The 20,127-nt window shown below is 36.0% G+C and overlaps 1 protein-coding gene across 2 annotated transcripts in view; it reads left to right on the top strand.

Annotated features, from left to right (window-relative positions):
• Positions 1 to 3,213: 3,213 nt before the first annotated feature.
• GNPDA2 (glucosamine-6-phosphate deaminase 2) overlaps positions 3,214 to 20,127 on the top strand; it is a 29,250-nt gene continuing 12,336 nt past the window's right edge. The window contains exons 1-5 of one of the 2 annotated variants that reach the window (XM_039221037.1): positions 3,214 to 3,350; positions 3,649 to 3,686; positions 6,359 to 6,523; positions 12,638 to 12,739; positions 14,273 to 14,455. In XM_039221037.1, coding sequence (XP_039076968.1) covers positions 6,400 to 6,523; positions 12,638 to 12,739; positions 14,273 to 14,455 — 409 coding nt within the window. In that variant the 5' untranslated portion in view covers positions 3,214 to 3,350; positions 3,649 to 3,686; positions 6,359 to 6,399. The remainder of the gene's footprint in view (positions 3,351 to 3,648; positions 3,687 to 6,358; positions 6,524 to 12,637; positions 12,740 to 14,272; positions 14,456 to 20,127) is intronic. The other variant, XM_039221038.1, reaches the window with a different exon arrangement.

Here is a 20,127-nt window from a genome sequence, read left to right as displayed (position 1 = left end):
ATGTTGTCTAATGAATATTGTAGCAATTAGCAAAATTGGAAACAGTCTGGTACGCACGGTGTCTGTAAGAGACCTAGAATTCATTTTCCTTGTATGGGTCTAATTGCCGGTAAGAATTCATATTATGCCATAACCAGAGACAAAAACAAGACTTACTAGTTTTGGAGGACTTTCTCGGAAAAGTGTTAGAGAAATATTTGCCTGCTGACCTCAAGCCTGTGAGGCAACTTATGGATTGTTCTAGCCAAAGAATGAGATCGGTAAATGCAGAGACCAAATTCTAGTTGATCCACGTAAAACATTTCCATATGTCATCTATGATAAATGTTGACATTGTTCTTTCTTAGTAAGGGGTTTTCAGAGTCTATTACCTATATCCGTGGGTACAAGTATATCGTGTTTTTGCATGCCCACTGAATTTAAACAATCAAAGGGCACTGTGTTCTCATGTATTCTGGCAATATGCGTCACTTATCCTTAGATACCCTGCCAAATGTAGTAAAGGATATGTAGAACTTTGTTATGACTACCTGGTTAAATTTTATCAACTTAAGTAGAAATCTTGTACCGTGAAGTCACTGTTGATAAGAACGTTTAGAAATATTAAATCCCATGACTGTTTTCAAAAAATGTAAATTGTTTAAGCATGATTGTTTGATTTCCTATGTATACCCTAAGCTGAAAAATAAACCTGAAGAGGCTAGTTCTGTGTCTTCTTCGCTGACTCCAACCCTCACCCTCCGGGTCAACACTGGCTTGCAGAGGCTGGACCCCTGCAGGTGACAGCCTATTAAAACTTTTCCTCTAAACTCTTTATCCAAAGCCTTGGTTCAGGGGACCTTTCTGTTAATCCTGCCATCCCCTGGGGGCTTTATTTGGCAAACAACACACAGATCCTTTCTATGCTCAGGTCATCCCCAAACATAAAGGAATACCTTAATTAGAGTCTCATGACTGAGAATACTTGGCCTTTTTAGGATTTACTGGGTATTTCTATATCCCCACAAGACTTAGTTTACTACAAGGACTGTGGTCTGTTTTACTCCTGTTGGTGTGTGGCACATAAGAGGATCTTGGCAAGTGTTTATTGAATGGACAAATGAATAACTTAAATGTCTTTGCCCTTGTCATAAACAATTCTTCTGTTTAGTATTGAGTACTTTTCTTTTAATGGCAGTAACTTCTTGCTTTTAATCTTGGTAAAAAGAGAATGACATATGGGTTGCAAGAGGTGAGAAACACCAACTTGAGAGAAAAGGAAGACAGGATATGATATAGGACATATAAAGCAGATTAGCCATAGTCAGTACTTAGAATAGAGACAGAATTTATTTTTCTAATGTCAGAAACACATAAAGAAGTAAAAGCATTGTGGGGTGCCTGGGTGGTTCAGTCATTTAAGTACCGAATTTCAGCTCAGGTCATGATCTCATAGTTTGTGGGTTTGAGGCCCACAATGTCTGTGCTGACAGATCAGAGCCTGGAGCCTGCTTCTGTTTCTATGTCTCCTTTCTCTCTGCCCCTCCTGTGCTCACCCTCTGTCTCCATCCCTCTGTCTCAAAAATAAATAAACATTAAAATTTTTTTTTAAAAAAGAAGTAAAGCCAATGAGAAGAATACATTACACAAATATCCTTCTATGTTCCAATAATGTCCCTGAAAAGTTCTTTTTTTTTATTAGTTGCAGGTCTTTTTGACCACAGTAGATGTACAACAGATTTTTGTTAGATGAGAAGTTTAGCACTGGGAAGATGTTAAAATTTAATTCTGTGGAACAAACTCAAGTCTATAGTACTAAGAAATTTTGTCCTCTGATCAGTTCAGGAGAAACTTTGTTGGGTGAAGTCTTATCATTAAGAATGGAACACCCACCCTTGACTAAAGAATTTAAGCAAGGGGGCATCATTTGACTTCAAGAAACAGGCTGGATTAACAACCCATGCGCAGAACTTCAAATGAGTCATTTAGGGACAAAGCATTTTCTATTTACCTTAACTTTGTCATGTCTAAGGAACAGTACCTTGAGTCTGCCTGTCACCCCATGCTGGTAGTCAGATGGTATTGTTGCTAACACAACCCCAAACGGTGTTTCTAGTGGGACATTAGTGAGGCTACACAACCCTTCTTTTGAGTAACTGTTGCCTTAACAATAACTTCCCTATCTGTGTTTCCTTCCCTCTCTTTACCTGAACAAAGATCTGTGATCCCCAGTTCATAGCTCATTCTGCTTCCTCTATACCTTTTTAGAATCATTCAGCACAAGTCCATATCCTACTACAGTCATGTAGGAGCCCAGGACAAGCCACCCCGAAATGTACCACAATGGCATATTAATTACTTTGAATTGAAGCTACTTGGGGAAAAACCTAGTGCAAAGATACTGAGACCCTCCTGTATCAACCCCAAAACAGGAAACCACTCTGCTGTACTCCTTCCTGCACTAAGATAAAAGGACACCCTTATCCCCAGAGGTAGGGACTTTAGAGAAAGATGCAAAAATAATCCTTGCTACATTTTTGACCAATCTGCTACCTCAGCCCCATAGTAAGCTCCCAAGCACCTGTTTTCCTTATCCTGTAAGTTCCTGACAAATTTATTGTATTTGTCTAAATTATATAAAAACTGCTTGACTTGGTCATTTCTTTGGGTCTCAATATATTAAAGTCCTCTATGCATGGGTAATAAAACTGTTTTTTTTTTTTTTTTGCTCCTGTTAATCTATGTCACGAAAATTGAACTCTGAAACCAGCTGACAGACTGTGAAGGGTAGAGTAAGAATTCTGCCGTACAGTGTCCTACTTCCTATTGAGACACTCCAAGGCTTCCTCCGGTATACGCTCCGCTTTTCTGCAACAAGTAACAAACTTAAATTAACCTTGATGAGCTTATTGGTCAAAGGGGCTTAGCTGTCTATGCGTGCACAGTAAACATTCAATAGCTTAGAGATTCAGATGAATTCATATTGCCACAACTTAAGTAATGCTTATGTACGAGCACTGCAGCCCTGCATACTGTTTCATAAACCCAAAGAATCTACCTCAGTTCAAACTATGAGAGTTGATAAAAAGAGAAGCGGCAAGGTGCTGGTCCAGGAACCGGAGAGTCCCATGGAGGAAGGGCTTCCTGCCTCAAGGATTTCCAAAGAACCTCCGCACAGCACATCCCTAGAGAGCCGGAGGCACGCGCATGCGCAGCGCCCGCAAGCTGCACCGCTGTTCCCTCAGCGCCTAGGGTTTACATCCGGGTCTTTGGGCTTCGCGCTACACAAGCCGGCTGGGGTCGCTCTGGGTTTCTGGGTGTTGGTTGTTTCCTCTGTTACGGCGTCGGCAGTGCGGGTGGTTGGCGGACAGGTGAGTCGGGGTAGGGTGGGCAAGAAGGGAGATCGAGGCGGTGGCGGGGGGCGGGAGACCGGGTGGGTCGTTGCCCCCTCGAGTGGGTTATGTGCCGAGACGGGGACGCGCTACCCGGTAGTTTGGGGTCCCGGGAGCGTCGAGGCGGGTCGGAGGGTGGGCCGTGGCTGCCGGTGCTCTTTGACATTGGGCCTCCGGGAGGGGCTTCCTATCTTCCTATCTTTTCTTCTCTGGAGGCTTTTCTCCTGACACTTGTTAAAAAATCAGTAACAGTCATCCTCATTTGTATTCCTTATAGTTTGCGGACTGCTAGGGCCCAGCAGCCGTGCAGCTGAGGTGAGTTTGCAGCCCTGACTTTCCGGGCGGGGACCACAGCCTTCCCTGCGGCTTCTCCCCCATCAGGGATGCGGCTCCCCCCCCCCCCCCACCTCCGTACTCCAGAGACCATTTCAGGTCAGGTTGTCGGAAATCTGCACAGAGCAGGCATTCTGGAAGTTTAGATGCTAGTGTATTCTAGACTAAGTCGTGTGGAAATTCCCACCCAGCTCTCAAGTTCTGAGATTTGTATTCAGCTGCCCAGTCTCCAAGTTAATGCATGTTCAGAGTGAATCAGCACCAGAGGGAAATGAGGGAATTGGGGGTGGGGGGGTGCCTTGTCATTTTTTGCATGCTATGTGGGTTTGATGCCGGAGAATTCGCCCAGAGCCACAGGAGTTTGGATCTATGAGGAATGGCAAAAACTGGCAAAAACACATTTTTTAAATCTGCATTAATGTGGCAATAACGTTTTTCTTTCCTCTGCTTGGGATGATTCATTTGAGACTTTTCTAATGAACTCTGAGCTGCCTGAGGAGTTGAAAGCAAACAAAACTTGCCTGTGCCTGATCTGAGAGACTGAAGAGACTTAAGAACTTCTTGCAGTGAGGTCGCTTCCGATGGTGTTCCTTTTGAAATTTGACCTGATTTTAATAATCATCTGTGATATTTCTAAAAGTGCAGATTCCCTTGATCTCTTTTGACATCTGTTGAAACACTGTGTCCAGGGGGAGGGGCCTGGGAAATCTAGATCTTTAACAAGCATACTAATTGATTCTTATGTGGCACATCTCGGAGTCGGAGAGACCCTCTACCATTGATAGCTTTTTAACTTCAGCAATGAATTTGAGTTGCAGTTTTCTATATCTGAAAAATGAGGATGATAATTTCTATCCCAGAGACCATGCAGTGATTCTGAACCCTTTAAATAATAGAGCCCACATCCTAATCACTACAGAACTTAGTGCTTGGCATTTAAAGGCCCTCCCAAGTATGTTGAAATGAGGAAAAGAGAGCCTATGGCTAGAACGCAGAAAACAGTTGGAAAGCTCTAATGTCCTCCTTCCTTACCTGACAGTGTTTTTTTCTTTTTATCAATAATGAGTATGCTAACTATTCTTATTAGAAGTAAGTGTATCTCTTGATGGTCGTACTTATTAGAAGTAAGTATACCTCTTTATGGCCAGGAAATATTTCTGTAGAACTTTGAAATTGTTTCTAGCATTAGATCATTAATGAATTTAAATAGGGGCTAAGTCCATTTGCTGGAGTGAATTTATGACTTACTATGTAAATTATTGTCCGTAAATGCTATTTGTCTCTTGTTACTGTGCCAGAATTCTAAACCAAAGTGATCATAATTTCTTGTTATTCCAGAATTCTAAATCATTTTCTTCTTAAGAATATCATTTAGATTTCACATATTCACTGTACTAAAACCTACTATTCCCATTAATTTTAAGAATTTGACTTATGGTATGCAAAGTGTATGGGAATTTAGGATTGCTGAAGCCATTTGTAGAAGGATTGGTGTGCGTGACAGATCCATTTAAGTATGAAACTAAGAATTAAAATCTGGGAATTATGGTTCTAGAACACAGTGTAAATGTTATAAATCTTGTCAATATAAAAATACTGCATTTTATAGAAATCAAGATTGTGAGGAAATGTAAGAGTACAATTCTCTTCTCTTTTGTGGTAGTAGGTCAGTCCACATTGTCTAAAGTGGAGTCATAGTTTTTAAGTGACTCTGATATCCTAATATTTGTGCAATATTTTGTCTTAACCTTAGAGTACTCTTTAAGGAACTAAAATTACTTTTTTGTTTTTAAGGAACTAAAATTGCTTTTTATGAACAATTTCTTTTTTTTTTTTTAGAGGTCAGAAGTTTTAGTTCTCTTTTTCTTTTGTTTAAATTCAGGAAGAATTAAGTGTTATGCTTTTTATTAAAAACAGCATATCTAGTATGATATTCTTATTAAAAATTATTTCTATACATTCTATTAAGTGTGTGCATTAAATAGACATCAGAGATATTATATACCTAATAATTATAGTTTTTTATTTTTTATTTAGGATTTCAGTTGATTTTTTTTTCTTCCTCTTGTACTTTTCTATATTGAAAGAAATTTTTAAGAAGTGCAGTATCATTTTTATAAAAACATTTAACAAAAGAGGGGTTTGATTATTATGTATTTATAAAGAAAGTTCTGGATTTTAGTAAGTAACCCAAAGGTTGCTTAGTAATCATTATTAGCATTAACTTTCATTCAAAAAATGAGTACTGCTTTGTTTGCCTTTAGGTTTGTTTTATGTTGCTTTATATAATATCCCTGTCAGGACAGTGTAGTATGGTATCTTTCAATGACTTTAAGTTTGCTTTGATATGAATTCTTTGTTATTTAGTACCTATGTGATCTCAGTTAAATTGTGAGTTAACTCGTTCTCATCTAAAACTGGGTATTGTAAATATTTACTTTAGAAGATTGTTATATGCACTTAAATGACCTAGCCTACTGCCCACAACCCAATGTCTGTTCAAAAGAGAGCAGCTATTATTATTGTTTTTAAAGTACAGATTGTATTTGTATATATGTATGTGTTTCGTAAGTAATGTTCTTAAAGTTATCAGTATATTACACTTCTGTTTGAGTATCTGTAAATTAAAGTGTTCTACAATGGAATTTTCTCAGGTTTGAACTTCTTCTGGTCCTGGAAACTGTGCATCACCATAATGAGACTCGTAATTCTTGATAACTATGATTTGGCTAGTGAATGGGCAGCCAAATACATCTGTAATCGCATCATTCAGTTCAAACCTGGACAGGACAGATATTTTACATTGGGTTTACCAACAGGTAATACACCAATTTTTCCATTTTAGATACTCAAGGTCATGAGATTGAAGGGTTTCATTTAGTAAAATATGTTTCCCCTTTTTTCTTGCCATATCACTGGTTGAGCATATTAATATATAAAGTCAGAAATGTGTGTATATATATATATATATGTATCTAGTATCTATGTTTAATTACTGTTTCTTGTATTAAAATTATATATCACTTACCACTCTAAAATGCAAAAGGAAATTTCTTATATTAAAATTATACATCATTTGCCACTCCAAAATGCAAAAGGAGATATCTTAACTTAAGTGATGGTCATAGTATTTTTTGTACCTTTGTCTAGTATTTTGTTTTTAGAGATACTTTTCTTTTTCTTTCTTTCTTTCTTTTTTTTTTTTTTTTTTTTTAATTCTTACGTTAGCTAACATACAGTGTAGTCTTGGCTTCAGGTATTCATCTCTTACATATGACACCCAGTGCTCATCCCAAAGAATGTCCTCCTTAACACCCATCACCCATCAACCCTCAGTTTATTTTCTGTATTTTAGAGCCTCATGGTTTGCCTCTCTGTTTTTCTCTTATTTTTCCTTCCCTTCCCCTCTGTTCATCTGTAAAGTTTCTCAAATTCCACATCTGAGTGAAAATATATGAAATCAGTCTTTCTCTGACTGACTTACTTCACTTAGCATAGTACCCTCCTGTTCCATCCACATTGTTGCAAATGGCAAGATTTCATTCATTTTCATCACCAAGCAGTATTCCATTGTGTATATATACCACCTCTTCTTAATCCATTCATCACTTGATGGATACTTGGGCTCTTTCCATAATTTGGCTGTCGTTGATAGCGTCTATAAATATTGTCCCCAATCAGCATTTTTGTATCCTTTGGATAAATTCCTGGTAGTGCAATTGCTGGGTCATAGGGTAGTTCTATTTTTAATTTTTTTGAGGAAGCTCCACACTGTTTTCCACTGTGGCTGCACCAGTCTGCATTCCCACCAACAGTGCAAGAGGGTTCCCCTTTCTGCATATTCTCACCAACATCTGTTGTTTCCTGAGTTGTTAATTTTAGCCATTGTGACAGGTTTGAGGTGGTACCTCATATTGATTTTGATTTGTATTTCCCTGATGATGAGTGATGTTGAGCATCTTTTCCTGTGTCTGTTAGCCATCTGGATGTCTTCTTTAGCAAAGTGTCTATTTATGTATTCTGCCCATTTCTTGACTGGATTATTTGCTTTTATGAGTTTGGTAAGTTCTTTATAGATTTTGGATACTAACCCTTTATCCGATATGTCATTTGCAAGTATCTTCTCCCATTCTGTCAGTTGCCTTTTAGTTTTGCTGATTATTTCCTTTGCTGTGCAGAAGTTTTTTTATCTTGATGAGGTTCCAATAGTTCATTTTTGCTTTTATTCCCCTTGCCTCTGGAGACATGTCTGGTAAGAAGTTGCTGTGGCCGAAGTTGAATGAGGTTATTGCCTGTTGTCCCCTCTAGAATTTTGATGGTTTCCTATCTCACAATTAGATCTTTCATGCATTTTGAATTTATTTTTGTGTATGGTATAAAAAAGTGTTCCTGCTTCATTTTTCTGCATGTTGCTGTCTGGTTCTCCCAGCACCATTTGCTAAAGAGACTGTCTTTTTTCCATTGAATACTCTTTTCTGCTTTATCAAAAATTAGTTGGTCATATATTTGTGGATCCATTTCTGGGTTCTCTATTCTGTTCCACTGATCTATGTGTCTGTGTTTGTGCCAGTACCATACTGTCTTGATGATTACAACTTTGTAATACAGGTTAAAGCCTGGGATTCTGATGTCTCCTACTTCGGTTTTCTTTTTCAACATTACTTTGACTATTCAGGGTCTTTTGTGATTCCATACAAATTTTAGGATTGTTTGTTCTAGCTTTGAGAAGAATGCCAGGGCAATTTTGATTGGGATTGCATTGAATGTGTAGATTGCTTTGGGTAGTTTTGACATTTTAACAATATTTGTTCTTCTGATCCATGAACATGGAATGTTTTTCCATTTGTTTGTGCCCTCTTCAGTTTCTTTCAAAAGCTTTCTGTAGTTTTCAGTGTACAGATCTTTTACCTCTTTGGTTAGGTTTATTCCTAGTTATTGTATGGTTTTTGAGGGATATTGTTTTCCCTATTCATATAATTTGTAGATAAGTTTTTTCAGTAATCATGTTGAGGTACCAGAAGTATGTACTGTTGTCTCTTCGTTTCACCTTCTCTGCCTCATATACTCTTATTAGCCCTTTGCTATTTCTGTGTGTATTTTCTTTTCATTATAGAAATATTTTATGAGTGAAAAATTGAAGACTGATATGTCTTCATGACAGAATAAACATTAAGTATTAATTGCATGTTTTATTGCATTCAGTTCACTATTAAGGTTTTTCTTAAAAATTAACTAAGTAGTGTCCTTGATCTCATGATCTCATTTAATTTGATATTGTTGACTTCCCCAGGAGAGAGCACTGGACCGGGAAGCAGAGCTGCTACTTTCTTGGTGACTGCAAGGCATATATTCCTCATCCCTCATCTTTGTTTTTCTTACCTTTAAGAAAGATGAGGATAGTAATAGCTGATCATGCTGTTTGAGACTCAAATAAGATGGTGCTTGCTCCAGTCCTTTGTGTACTGTAAATACTATGTAAATTTAAGGTTCCCATAAGCGTGTCTTATTTAAACAGTATTTTTTTTCTTTCTGCATCTTCCTCCATATGTGCTAACTACATAAAAGCTATAATCATAATTTTTCCACTTGTATAATTTCCATGAAGGGTATTGTTTAGCTCATTCATTTGTTATTTTGCTTTTTGTCTTTGATCCAGGCAAAGGGGGATTTGTAAAAATTTTATACCCCAGACTGGCCCCCTCAGCACCCACATTTTTGATTCATGAGCTCCAGTTGTTGAGCATGGCCTCTGTATCAGTTTGCTTACTGTAAATCAGGGCTACACTCAGGCTAGCTGCTTTGATCATTCTGTTTTAAGTATGATGTATAACTACTCAGTAATTTTAACTTTGGTGGCAGGAAGTCTTCAAAGTCATAAGTGCAAGCAGTCCTAAACATACTTTTGTGAGTTTGGATTTACAACTTTTGCTTTATTTTTGGATAGTTTAACTGCCTAATAGTACACTTGCCAGGGTGTATTTAGGATAAACTTTATTAATGTTTCCCACTTTCCTCCTTCATTGACCATTGACAGTGGTAATCATGCTCTCTCCTCCTTTTTGCTTTTGAAGTTTGAATATACTTTTTTTTTTGAAAGAGAGAATGTGAGTGGGGTAAAGGCAGAGAGAGATAGGAGAGAGAGAAGCCCAAGCAGGCCCTGCACTGTTAGCATAGACACTGATGAGGGGCTCAAACTCACAAACTGTGAGATCATGTCCTGAGCCAAGGCTGGATGCTTGACTAGCTGAGCCACCCAGGTGCCCCTGAATATACATTTCTGTAATTGCAAGCAGCATGCTATATTATTATTATCCCTCCACAAACACAGTTTCTGGGGAATAGCTACTTGATGTTTATTGACATGATCTTAACAAGTTTCACGTGTAAGGGCCTCCATGCTTCCTGCCTCCCAAACTTATTCCCTGATTCTCTTACTCTGAATCGTTATAGGATAATTTGCCTGCTTGTAGTTCAAAGAATGGACCTGAACTTGCTGGCTTTGCTTTGACTCATGTTGTTAGTGTGTTACATAATGAAAACTGTGTGAGCCTTGGAACCAGACAGAATCTCTTGAATCTCTGGCTTCATTGCCATGTGATTTTTGGCAAATTCCTTAATCTTTTTGACCCAGTTCTTCTGTCCTCAAAATGGGAAAGATCATGCCAGTTTCCCGAGGTTGTGTGATTTATATGAGTCAATATATAAAAATACCAGTATAACTGAGGGGCGCTTGTGTGGCTCAGTTGGATAAGCGTCTGACTTTGGCTCAGGTTATGATCTCATAGTTCGTGAGTTTGAGCCCTGCACTGGGCTCTGTGCTGACAGCTCAGAGCCTGGAGCCAACCTGTATGCTCTGTGTCTCTCTCAAAAAAGGAATAAACACTAAAAGAAAACTAAAAAAAACAAAAAACAAAAACAAACAAAAACAACCAAAACAGTATAGCTATCATATGGTAAGCATACAAATATTACCTCTGAACCTCGTCCCCCATCTTTTTTCTGTTCTCAGTTACAACTTAACCCTATCTTTGACAATTGTAATTCTACTCCTTCCTCAAGACTCAGATGAAATGTCTGCAGACTTCATATAGGTTATTTTTAACATTTTTGATACGGTTAGTTTGTATTTGCCTATTCCTATCTTGTGAGATTTTTAGGATAGAAAGTTTTAATCTTTGTTTTATCTGATTTCTAGTAAGCACTTGGTAATAATTATGTTAGATTTTGCAAAGCAGACATTAAAATGAAGTTTCTTTAACCACTTCACCATGTACCATATTTTTCATTATTTTCTTCAGCCACTTTATTTATTTTTTTTAAATTTTTTTAATGTTTTATTTATTTCTAGGAGAGAGAGAGACAGCGTGAGCAGGGGAGGGTCAGAGAGAGAGGGAGTCACAGACTCTGAAACAGGCTCCAGGCTCTGAGCTGGCAGTGAGCACGGGGCCTGACGCGGGGCTCGAACCCACGAACCGCGAGATCATGACCCAAGCGAAAGTCGGACGCTTAACCGACTAAGCCACTCAGGCGCCCCTTCTTCAGCCACTTTAATTAAAAAGTAGAAAATGAATGTGGTTTGTTTTCATCACTGTTGTGACTCCTTACTTTTTTTATTCATATATTCTTAAGGAAGGAATCCTATAATTATACTCTTGACACCAAAACACACATAGATTTATTTATGCTTCAGGAAAGGAAGAAAAAAGCATATTTATCCATCTGTTAGATAAGTTTTATGTTAGAGTGCCATAGTTTAGGATGGAATTATAAAATTTGACCACATAAATTATTAATTACAGTTTAAAATAGTATGTTTTCTTTAGTTTTAAGAAATTCTTTTAGTCTCTGTTCTCTGAACCTATGTGATATGTATTATTTAAAGCCACTTGTATTATTCTTTCATCTCAAATGAAAGGCAGTCTTCTTACTACTGTGAAATTCCCTTTGTATTTGTTTTTCTAAAGGACTTATTAGTTCTCTCATACTTCTGTCTGCCACTTGAGTAGAAATTTTGTGTGCATGCTGTATTTTTGTATAATTTGTTTTATGATGGTGGATAGATTAGGAATTAATCATTATTCCAGCCAGGACTGGGAGGGCAGGTCACTTGTTAAGGGTACAGTCAATCTAACCTTCCAATTTGTAGTTAAAAAAATACAGCAATTTTAAAAACAGAGGGTGTCTTCAAGTGGCTTAATTTATGCTTCTTTATTGTGCCATGTCATGAAGCACTATCAAACTGATTTTAATTTTATGAAACATGTAAACTAATCACATTTATAAAACAATAAAATCAAGAACTCAGATGAAGTATCCAAAGCCAAGATCCCATTTCCCAAGAATCATTTTACTTTATACATTTTAGCTGATAACATGCTGAAGAAACATAAGGTACAGAATCTCCAGTTAAAATCATAAAGGTTAAGTTTCCTCAGTCCTTGCCAATTTCTGAGTCTGTTTTGAAAGTAGAGGCAATATTTAAATTTAGCTGTGGTTTCCCTTTTGATTTCATTAAATGGTCCACTTGACCTATTTATATATCATTTATGCTATAAATCCTTCTCTAAAAAGAGCTTTTTCTCAAAAGGTGAGGTGTTTATTTTTCTTTTTATTCACATGTGCTTTCTAGAAGTTTCTAATCTTGGAATATCGATTATTTCCAAATTATTCAACAACTCTAGAATAATTTTCCAAAGTGTAATTTCTTTTGACAGAGTTCTAGTTTTACATAGCAAATTCTACTTAACTAAGATTTAAGGTACTTTGCAAATGTGTGTATAATTTTAAAAATTTTGTTAATATATATTTAAATTAGTAATTGTTTCCCTAGTACATTAGAAATAGAGAATATCATTAAGAGAATAAAGTTAATATAAACATTTAAAAATAGATTTTTCATTTAAGTTAGAAAATGGAATCTTTATCTGTTTCAGGGAGTACACCTTTAGGATGCTATAAAAAACTAATAGAATATCACAAGAATGGAGACCTTTCTTTTAAATATGTGAAGACCTTTAACATGGATGAATATGTAGGTAAGCGATATTATTTGAATATATTATTTGAATAGGTTATATTTTAAATAAAATGAATATACTTTGAGAATTAATAACATTTGAATTTATGTTTTGGATGTAATATGACTATTTCTAGAAGATAATGTACTGCCTTTTGATGAGGTTGGGAGTTTATATTAAGAATGTCCATATTTTTATGATGCCAGCATGATATAGTGGAAGGAATATGGGACTAGAAACCAGAAGATCAGTATTCATCTTGGGTTCTGCCATTCACCAGTCATGGCAGCTTTCATCCAGTCCCTTCACTGTTCTTACTCTTTTTTTTTTCTTTTTCATATTTTATTGTATATTTATCAGAGAAAGTGCAAGCAGGGGAGGTAAAGACAGAGGGGGACAGAGGATCCAAAGTGGACTCCATGCTGACAGCAGAGATTTCATTCCAGGGCTAAAACTCATGAACCATGAGAATATGACCTGAGCTGAAGTCGAATGCTCAATCCACTGAGCCATCCAAGCATGCCCTCACCCTTTTTTTTTCTTAAGGCAGAGTTAAAACCAATGTTGTGAAGATAGATTGAGTACGATGTATGTAAAAATAATTAGTAAAATAAAGATTTTTCAAATATAAATGTATTTATATTTATGACTGTGAAGATTTTATGATTCATTGGTAACTTGCTTAACAGGAAAGATCGGTGATGCAAACAAAACTCAGTTTTAAACTTTGAACACAGGAATACATTTTACTTACCTACTTACTTACTTATTTATTTATTTATTTATTTATTTATTTATTTCTGAGAGAGAGAGAAAGAAAGAGAGACAACATGAGTAGGGGAGGGTCAGAGAGAGAGGGAGATACAAAATTTGAAACAGGCTCCAGGCTCTGAACTGGCTGTCAGCACAGAGCCTGTCGTGGGACTCGAACCCACGAACCAGGAGATCATGACCTGAGCCGAAGTCGGACACTTAACCAGCTGAGCCACCCAGGCGCCCCATGGAATACATTTTCAATGGTAGTCCAAGTGATAGTCAAAGAACTGTTGTGATTCAGTATACTTTGCATGCATACAGGAAGAATAGATGAGAAACATGGACCAACATTTCAGATGTATGGCGAATTAATTTCTGTGGAGTTTAGCACATAAATCATTTCCATTGGTAAAATTTTCTGTGTTTGCGAAGTGGAGTACGGTAGTTTAATACATGTGAACTAGACTTCTGTTTTCAATTTCAGCCTCTTTGTGAGCTGAGTGATCTTGGGAAAGTTTACTTAATTTTTATGTGCTTTTGATCATCTATAAAATAGGAATGATAAAAGTATTCTCATAGATGTACAAATTATTTGAATTAATACATATGTATAAGGTGGTTAATATAATGTTTGGCATATTATGAGTAGATATTCCACATAAAAATGCCTTTAAGTTGAATATGGTTATAGAAAGTTTATATATTTTAAATAGCATCTGTGTCTTGATCAGAAAAGTAAACATTGGATTTATTCCTGGAAATACTTACATCTTTATTTATTAACTTTTAATTTAGGACTTCCCAGAAATCATCCTGAAAGCTACCATTCTTATATGTGGAATAACTTTTTTAAGCATATTGATATAGATCCTAATAATGCTCATATCCTTGATGGGAATGCTGCAGATTTACAAGCAGAATGTGATGCTTTTGAAAAGAAAATAAAAGAAGCTGGAGGAATTGACCTTTTTGTTGGAGGTATGTAAACATTTTGTCATCACTCTTACCGTTATGTGATATGGGGAACACCTGTAATTGTCTATAATATCCACTTATTCAGTACTGATTTTTATTTTACTTTATTTTCATCAACAATATCTTAAGATTGTAAGTTAGAATTGTATAAATTATGTCTTGAGAAGTAAGTCCCAATACCTGCTAAACTTTTCTATTACCTCTTTAGAAGTCACAGTTAACTACATCTTACAAAATGCATTATGTTTCTTTAACTAAATAATTCTTACCTTTTACAATTTCTTTACAATTCCAAACCAGCTTTCTTACCAAATTACAGGGTTAAGTCTCTAAAAGTTTGCATATAGGACAGGTAGATTTTAGCATTTCTGTACTGATCACTTAAATCGCTTCATGTCACTTAAAAAATCAGTTAAGAATGATACAAGACTTTATCATCACCCTTTAGTTAATATGAACTAAGCTGTATAATTATCTTTATAAACTCCAAATGAATAAATTTTTATTGGCTAAACTCCACTTGAAAAAAAAGTAAATGTATATGTATGTGTGTATATATATTACATATATATGTATGTGTGTATATTATATGTATATATACATACACATGTGCATGCATACATATATAATATACACATGTGCACATGTGTATATATGTATATATACACACACCCAAGTATGCATGTGTGTGCATGCAAAATAGGAGGAAGTGTATTTTTTAATGTTTATTTATTTTGAGAGAGAGAAAGTGTGCCCACTCGTGTGCATGCGAGTAGGAGAGGGAGAGGGGCACAAAGAGGGAGAGAGAATTCCAAGCAATTCCAAGCGGTGGAGCCTGATGTGGGGCTGCATCTCAAGACTCTGAGATAATGACCTAAGCCAAGCCAATATCAAGAGTTGGACACTTAACCAACTAACCCACCAAGGTGCTCCAGAAGTTTCTTCCTTTGTAATGATAACATGATTTTCTGTAATTATTATGAAGCCTGTGAAACATCTAATAAATTACCATAAGAATAATATAACATCAACTAAACTGAAACTAAAATGATTTTTACCAGAGTTATTAGTATTCAATTAAACATAACAAGCTCTAAGTTAACATTGAGTTCTCTGGATATATCTTATATTTAATTTATTAGAAGATTGCTTAAATGTACATGAATTGGATCTTTAGTAGAGCTGTATTTTGAGGTTAATTTATGGTTGAGGTGGCCAAGTATGGTTGAGGTGGTTGATTGCCCTTTGGGAAAATTTGGGTATTATAGTCAGGCATAAATTTTCATTCTGTTTTGACCACTTATTATCTGAATGACCTTGAGAAATTTATTGAAGATCATTATAATTAAAGTTATTTGTAAAACAGGAATTAATATTAGCCATTCCATGAGAACTAACCATGTCATAACATGTAAAATGACTTGCGTAGTGGTTGGTATATAACTGGTGCTCATTCAGTGTTACTTCAGTCTTGTTTTTCTGAACTGTAGATGCTAAAATAATTGTTCTGTAGGTTATTGAATTTCCTGCATTAACTGAGTTACTTCTAAGGGTATCCAGTGAGACTGAAATTTTTTTCTTTGAGGAAATTTTTATCTCAACATAGCAGAACCAGGATCATTTACTTTGTTTTGTAGATGGGATGGTTTTTCTCTGAGCAGGAATCCAAGCTAGGCTGTTTTGCTTTCAAAATTGAAAGTTATCTATGTTTTAATAAAATTTGCTAATATTTCAGTCTCCCTGGGGAAAACATTTGCTTTCCAGTTTTGTCCATATGGCTTAATTCTGAGATAATTACTGTTTGTACTTTCCATATCAAGACTAAGGCAGTTCATATTTGTGAGTGTTAAAGGAATATATTACCCATGCATTCTTCATATTTTCTAAAATCCATACCAAAATCATGTAGAATTACTATAAATTACTATAATTATACTTAATGTGTCTATATTTTAGTTATATCAAGAAATATTTTTACTTATTTACCATTATGCAAAAAGGCATGGTAGTTATTAGAGGTTCATTATTAAACATGGCTTAATGAAAAATATGTTATTTACTTTTTTATTTAAATATCTTTTTTCATGTTAATTTATTTGCCTTGCATAAGGATCCATGTGACAAATCCTTTGGGGATTCAATACTAGGAAATAGAATTTACTGGGGGGGAAGATCATAATAACTCAACTCCATTTTCTTTTTTATCTGCTTCCCAGAAAGCATTTATAGCTTAAAGTAATGTTTAAGGTTGAATATCCCTTGTCAAAGAGGTTTTTTTCCTAGGTTTCTTTATTTATTTTGAGAAAGAGAGTGGGGGAGGGACAGAGAGGGAGAGAGAATCTCAAGCAGGCTTTGCACTGTCAGCTCAGAGCCTGATGTGGGGCTTGATCCCACGACCCATGAGATCATGACCTGAGCGGGAACCAAGAGTGGATGCTTAACTGACTGAGCCACCCAGGTGCCCGTATATAAGATTTCTAGTAGGACATTGTTCATTCCCCATTTAAGTCACTCCTCATTTCTTTAGCTTTTGGTATATTACCTCATTATAAGTTGCCTTAGTTTTCCATTTGAAACAGATGGAGTATAAATTATAATTATTTATGTTTATGACTGACTCTTCTAGAAAGACCCTGTTTTCTAACCAGTTTTTGTCTTAAGCTTCCTGCAGTCATTCTCCCCTGACCAAAATATATATATTAAGATGACTTCCTTGCCTCTTATATTAACATCTTCACTGTAGTCATGTCATGGTCCAGGGTCTGCCATTTTATATTTACCATCCAAAGGATGTAATTATTCTGTGAATACAGGGAGAAGGGTTAGCTTACTGCATTTACTTTGAACTTTTTCCTGTTGGGGTACCCTATTATTGGATGTATACTCATGAAAGAATCTCATTTGATTCTTTGCTTTTGTTGATCTTGGTTTGTTATTGGATTTTCAAGATGAGGCTTGGTATCTGGGTCTTATCACTTACCCTTCTTTTGTTCCAGGGTTTGTTGGTTATTAAAAACACTAAGAACTGAGCCAAATGGGATCAAAATAACAGCCTTAATAAAGGTAAAGTTGGATTAGAGATTTCAGGTTGGGCTTGAGGCCAAAATGGGTTTCCTATTCCTTCCACCTTAACTGGAAATAGTAGGATGAGAAGAACTCAAGACTATGAACCCATCATTTCTTACTACTGGTAAATAGAATAGGAATTCCCTTTCCTCAATGGAAAAGAAAAAAGAGGAAAATGTATAATCTCTACAGTTCTCATTCTTTCAGTGATGATAGATTTGTTAAAAGAAAGAGTAAAGTGTATCATGCAATCCCTGACCTATCCCCAGCAATAAAATACACAAATACAAAATTTTCTAAATAAACTATAAAGGTATTACTAACTTTAAAATTATTTTAAGATACTGTTTTTAAAAAAGTAAAAATAAGACAGTAGGGGAAAACTTTAACCCTCCTCTTTGGCTATATGGTTAGATTCTTTGGTTTGAAAGTAAGTATAACCTATCTTGGGACCAAAAGTGAATTAATTGGAATGACTCCGGGCTAACTCACAGAATTGGTAGAAGGGTCGAAATAGCCAAGTCTTTGAAAGAACAAGAACAAAGGAGCCTGAGAGCTCCAGAGTAGGAACTCATGGACCCTCTCCTGCAGTGCTATCATCAATACCTCAGCTCTAGATACCTTCTTTATTTTTTGCATCCTTGCTCAATTTTCAGAATTTCTGAGAGAAATTCTGATTGTTTCAGCTAAGGACACGTATTTACTATTAGACCATAATCATCCTGCCTCAGAGAGATATATAAAGTAGGTTAAAGTCCCCTCCATTGTGAGGGAAGCAGGGCAGCGTAGAGGAGAAGGGAGAAACTGTACTGAGAATACTGAAGAATAGCGGCCATCTGTTCATTTATTCAGCCTATACATAGGGCCTCCTATGTATCCTGTATTGGTCTAAGAGGTAGGGATAGAGTAATTAAGAGAAATCCTTACACCAGTGAAATTTACATTCTACCCCACAAAGTTGTAGGGACACAGGAGAGGCATGTAATCTAGACTCTAAGGAGTTAGAGTTAGAGAGATTTCATTAAGGTGCTAATATATTAGTTTGACTTAAAGACTCAGAATTTGCCATGGTTGTTAGATTTCATTATTGTTTTAAAGAAAGTTTTGTAAAGCTTTGTGAAATATTCTGAATACTTTTAAAATGTTTTATATCAGGAAGCTCAATTTCTGATAGTTACTCATGGTTAGTAAGGGACTGTATTGACACTACTGATAATTTCTGTCATACTGTATACACTTTTGTATGACCCACATCACCACTCAGAACACTGGTGTTGATCCTTGAGGATTTCCTATTTTTTCTGGAACTTTTTTTTTTCATGGTTCTATCCTTTCTTCTTTATACATAAATAGGAAAATGTAAAGATGTACACTTAACAGGAGAAACAGAACTGTTTTTACAAATATAGAGAGAAATCCATATCTTTAATTTAAAACATGTGTTAACAAGCATATATACACTAATGGAAAAAATCCATAGATATTAACCACTTGTAGGTTAGGCTTGAGGTCACCACATTAAAAATTCCTAAAATGTAGTACTTTGGTAGCTTATATCTGCTCCCTAAGATTTTCATTTCTTCTTCCATCAAAACCAGGTTATTTGTGGTCATATTTTGCTTTGTTGTACTCTGGGAGAAACTGGTTAGAATTGTAGGTTAAGAGTCAGTAAAATACACCTATCTACCATTAAAGTAAATATGCAGAATATAGATGTAACAGGTATTTTGACTCAGAACTTGTGAGTTTATTTTTTCATTGATGTTGTCAGAAATCTGACTAGCTTGGAGGGTACACATGTGTGAAACTTGATTTATTCATGCCATAGAGATTCTTCATTTTACAAAAATATTTACTTCCAATTTCATTCAAATAAGGAATGTTATGTTCCTATCTATTATTTAGAGGTGATCCTAGAATATTAGCTGGTAGTATGTCTATCTAAAGCAATGTTTTCAAGTTGTGGTTGTCACTCATTATTAGATCATGAAATATAGTTATTCACATTTAGCATTTCCCTTTTGTGTGTTTTGCTAATGAAACAGAATTAAATAGAATGTCTCCTAGCAAGGGTAAGTATTATTTCGTGCAGTTCTTGTTTTTAATTACATTTGTTTGTGTTTATGTGTGCACATGTGTAGATTGTCAAATATATTTCTTGTCTCTAGTCAAAAAAGTCTGAAGAAAATTACTGCCCTGTATTATCCAATCTAGACATTTTTGCAAGTGAAGATACTACTGCAGGGAGGTGCAGTAGTTAATTGCCCCATCTAGACCAGAACCAAGCAAGTTAAAAGTGTTAAAGACCACTATGCTAGGCATGTAAACTAAGATTTAGATTTCAGTTTTGTCTCCGTATTTACTAAATTGTTACCTTGAATAAGTCATGTATTATTCTTAAATGTCAGAGTTTCCTTTTTTTGTTTATTTTTGAGAGTGCAAGCGGGAGAGGGGCAGAGACTGCGGAACAGAGCATCCAAATCGGGCTCTATGCTGACAGCAGCTTATAGCAGTGAGCCTCCGATGTGGGGCCCGACTTATTGAACAGTGAGATCATGACCTGAGCTGAAGTCAGACCCTCAAATGACTGAGCCACCCAGACGCCCCCA

This window comes from Hyaena hyaena, unplaced genomic scaffold, assembly GCF_003009895.1.
Source record: "Hyaena hyaena isolate Hyena2069 unplaced genomic scaffold, ASM300989v1 scaffold_933, whole genome shotgun sequence".
NCBI classification, from domain to species: domain Eukaryota; kingdom Metazoa; phylum Chordata; class Mammalia; order Carnivora; family Hyaenidae; genus Hyaena; species Hyaena hyaena.
This window is presented reverse-complemented; position numbering and strand designations above follow the sequence as displayed.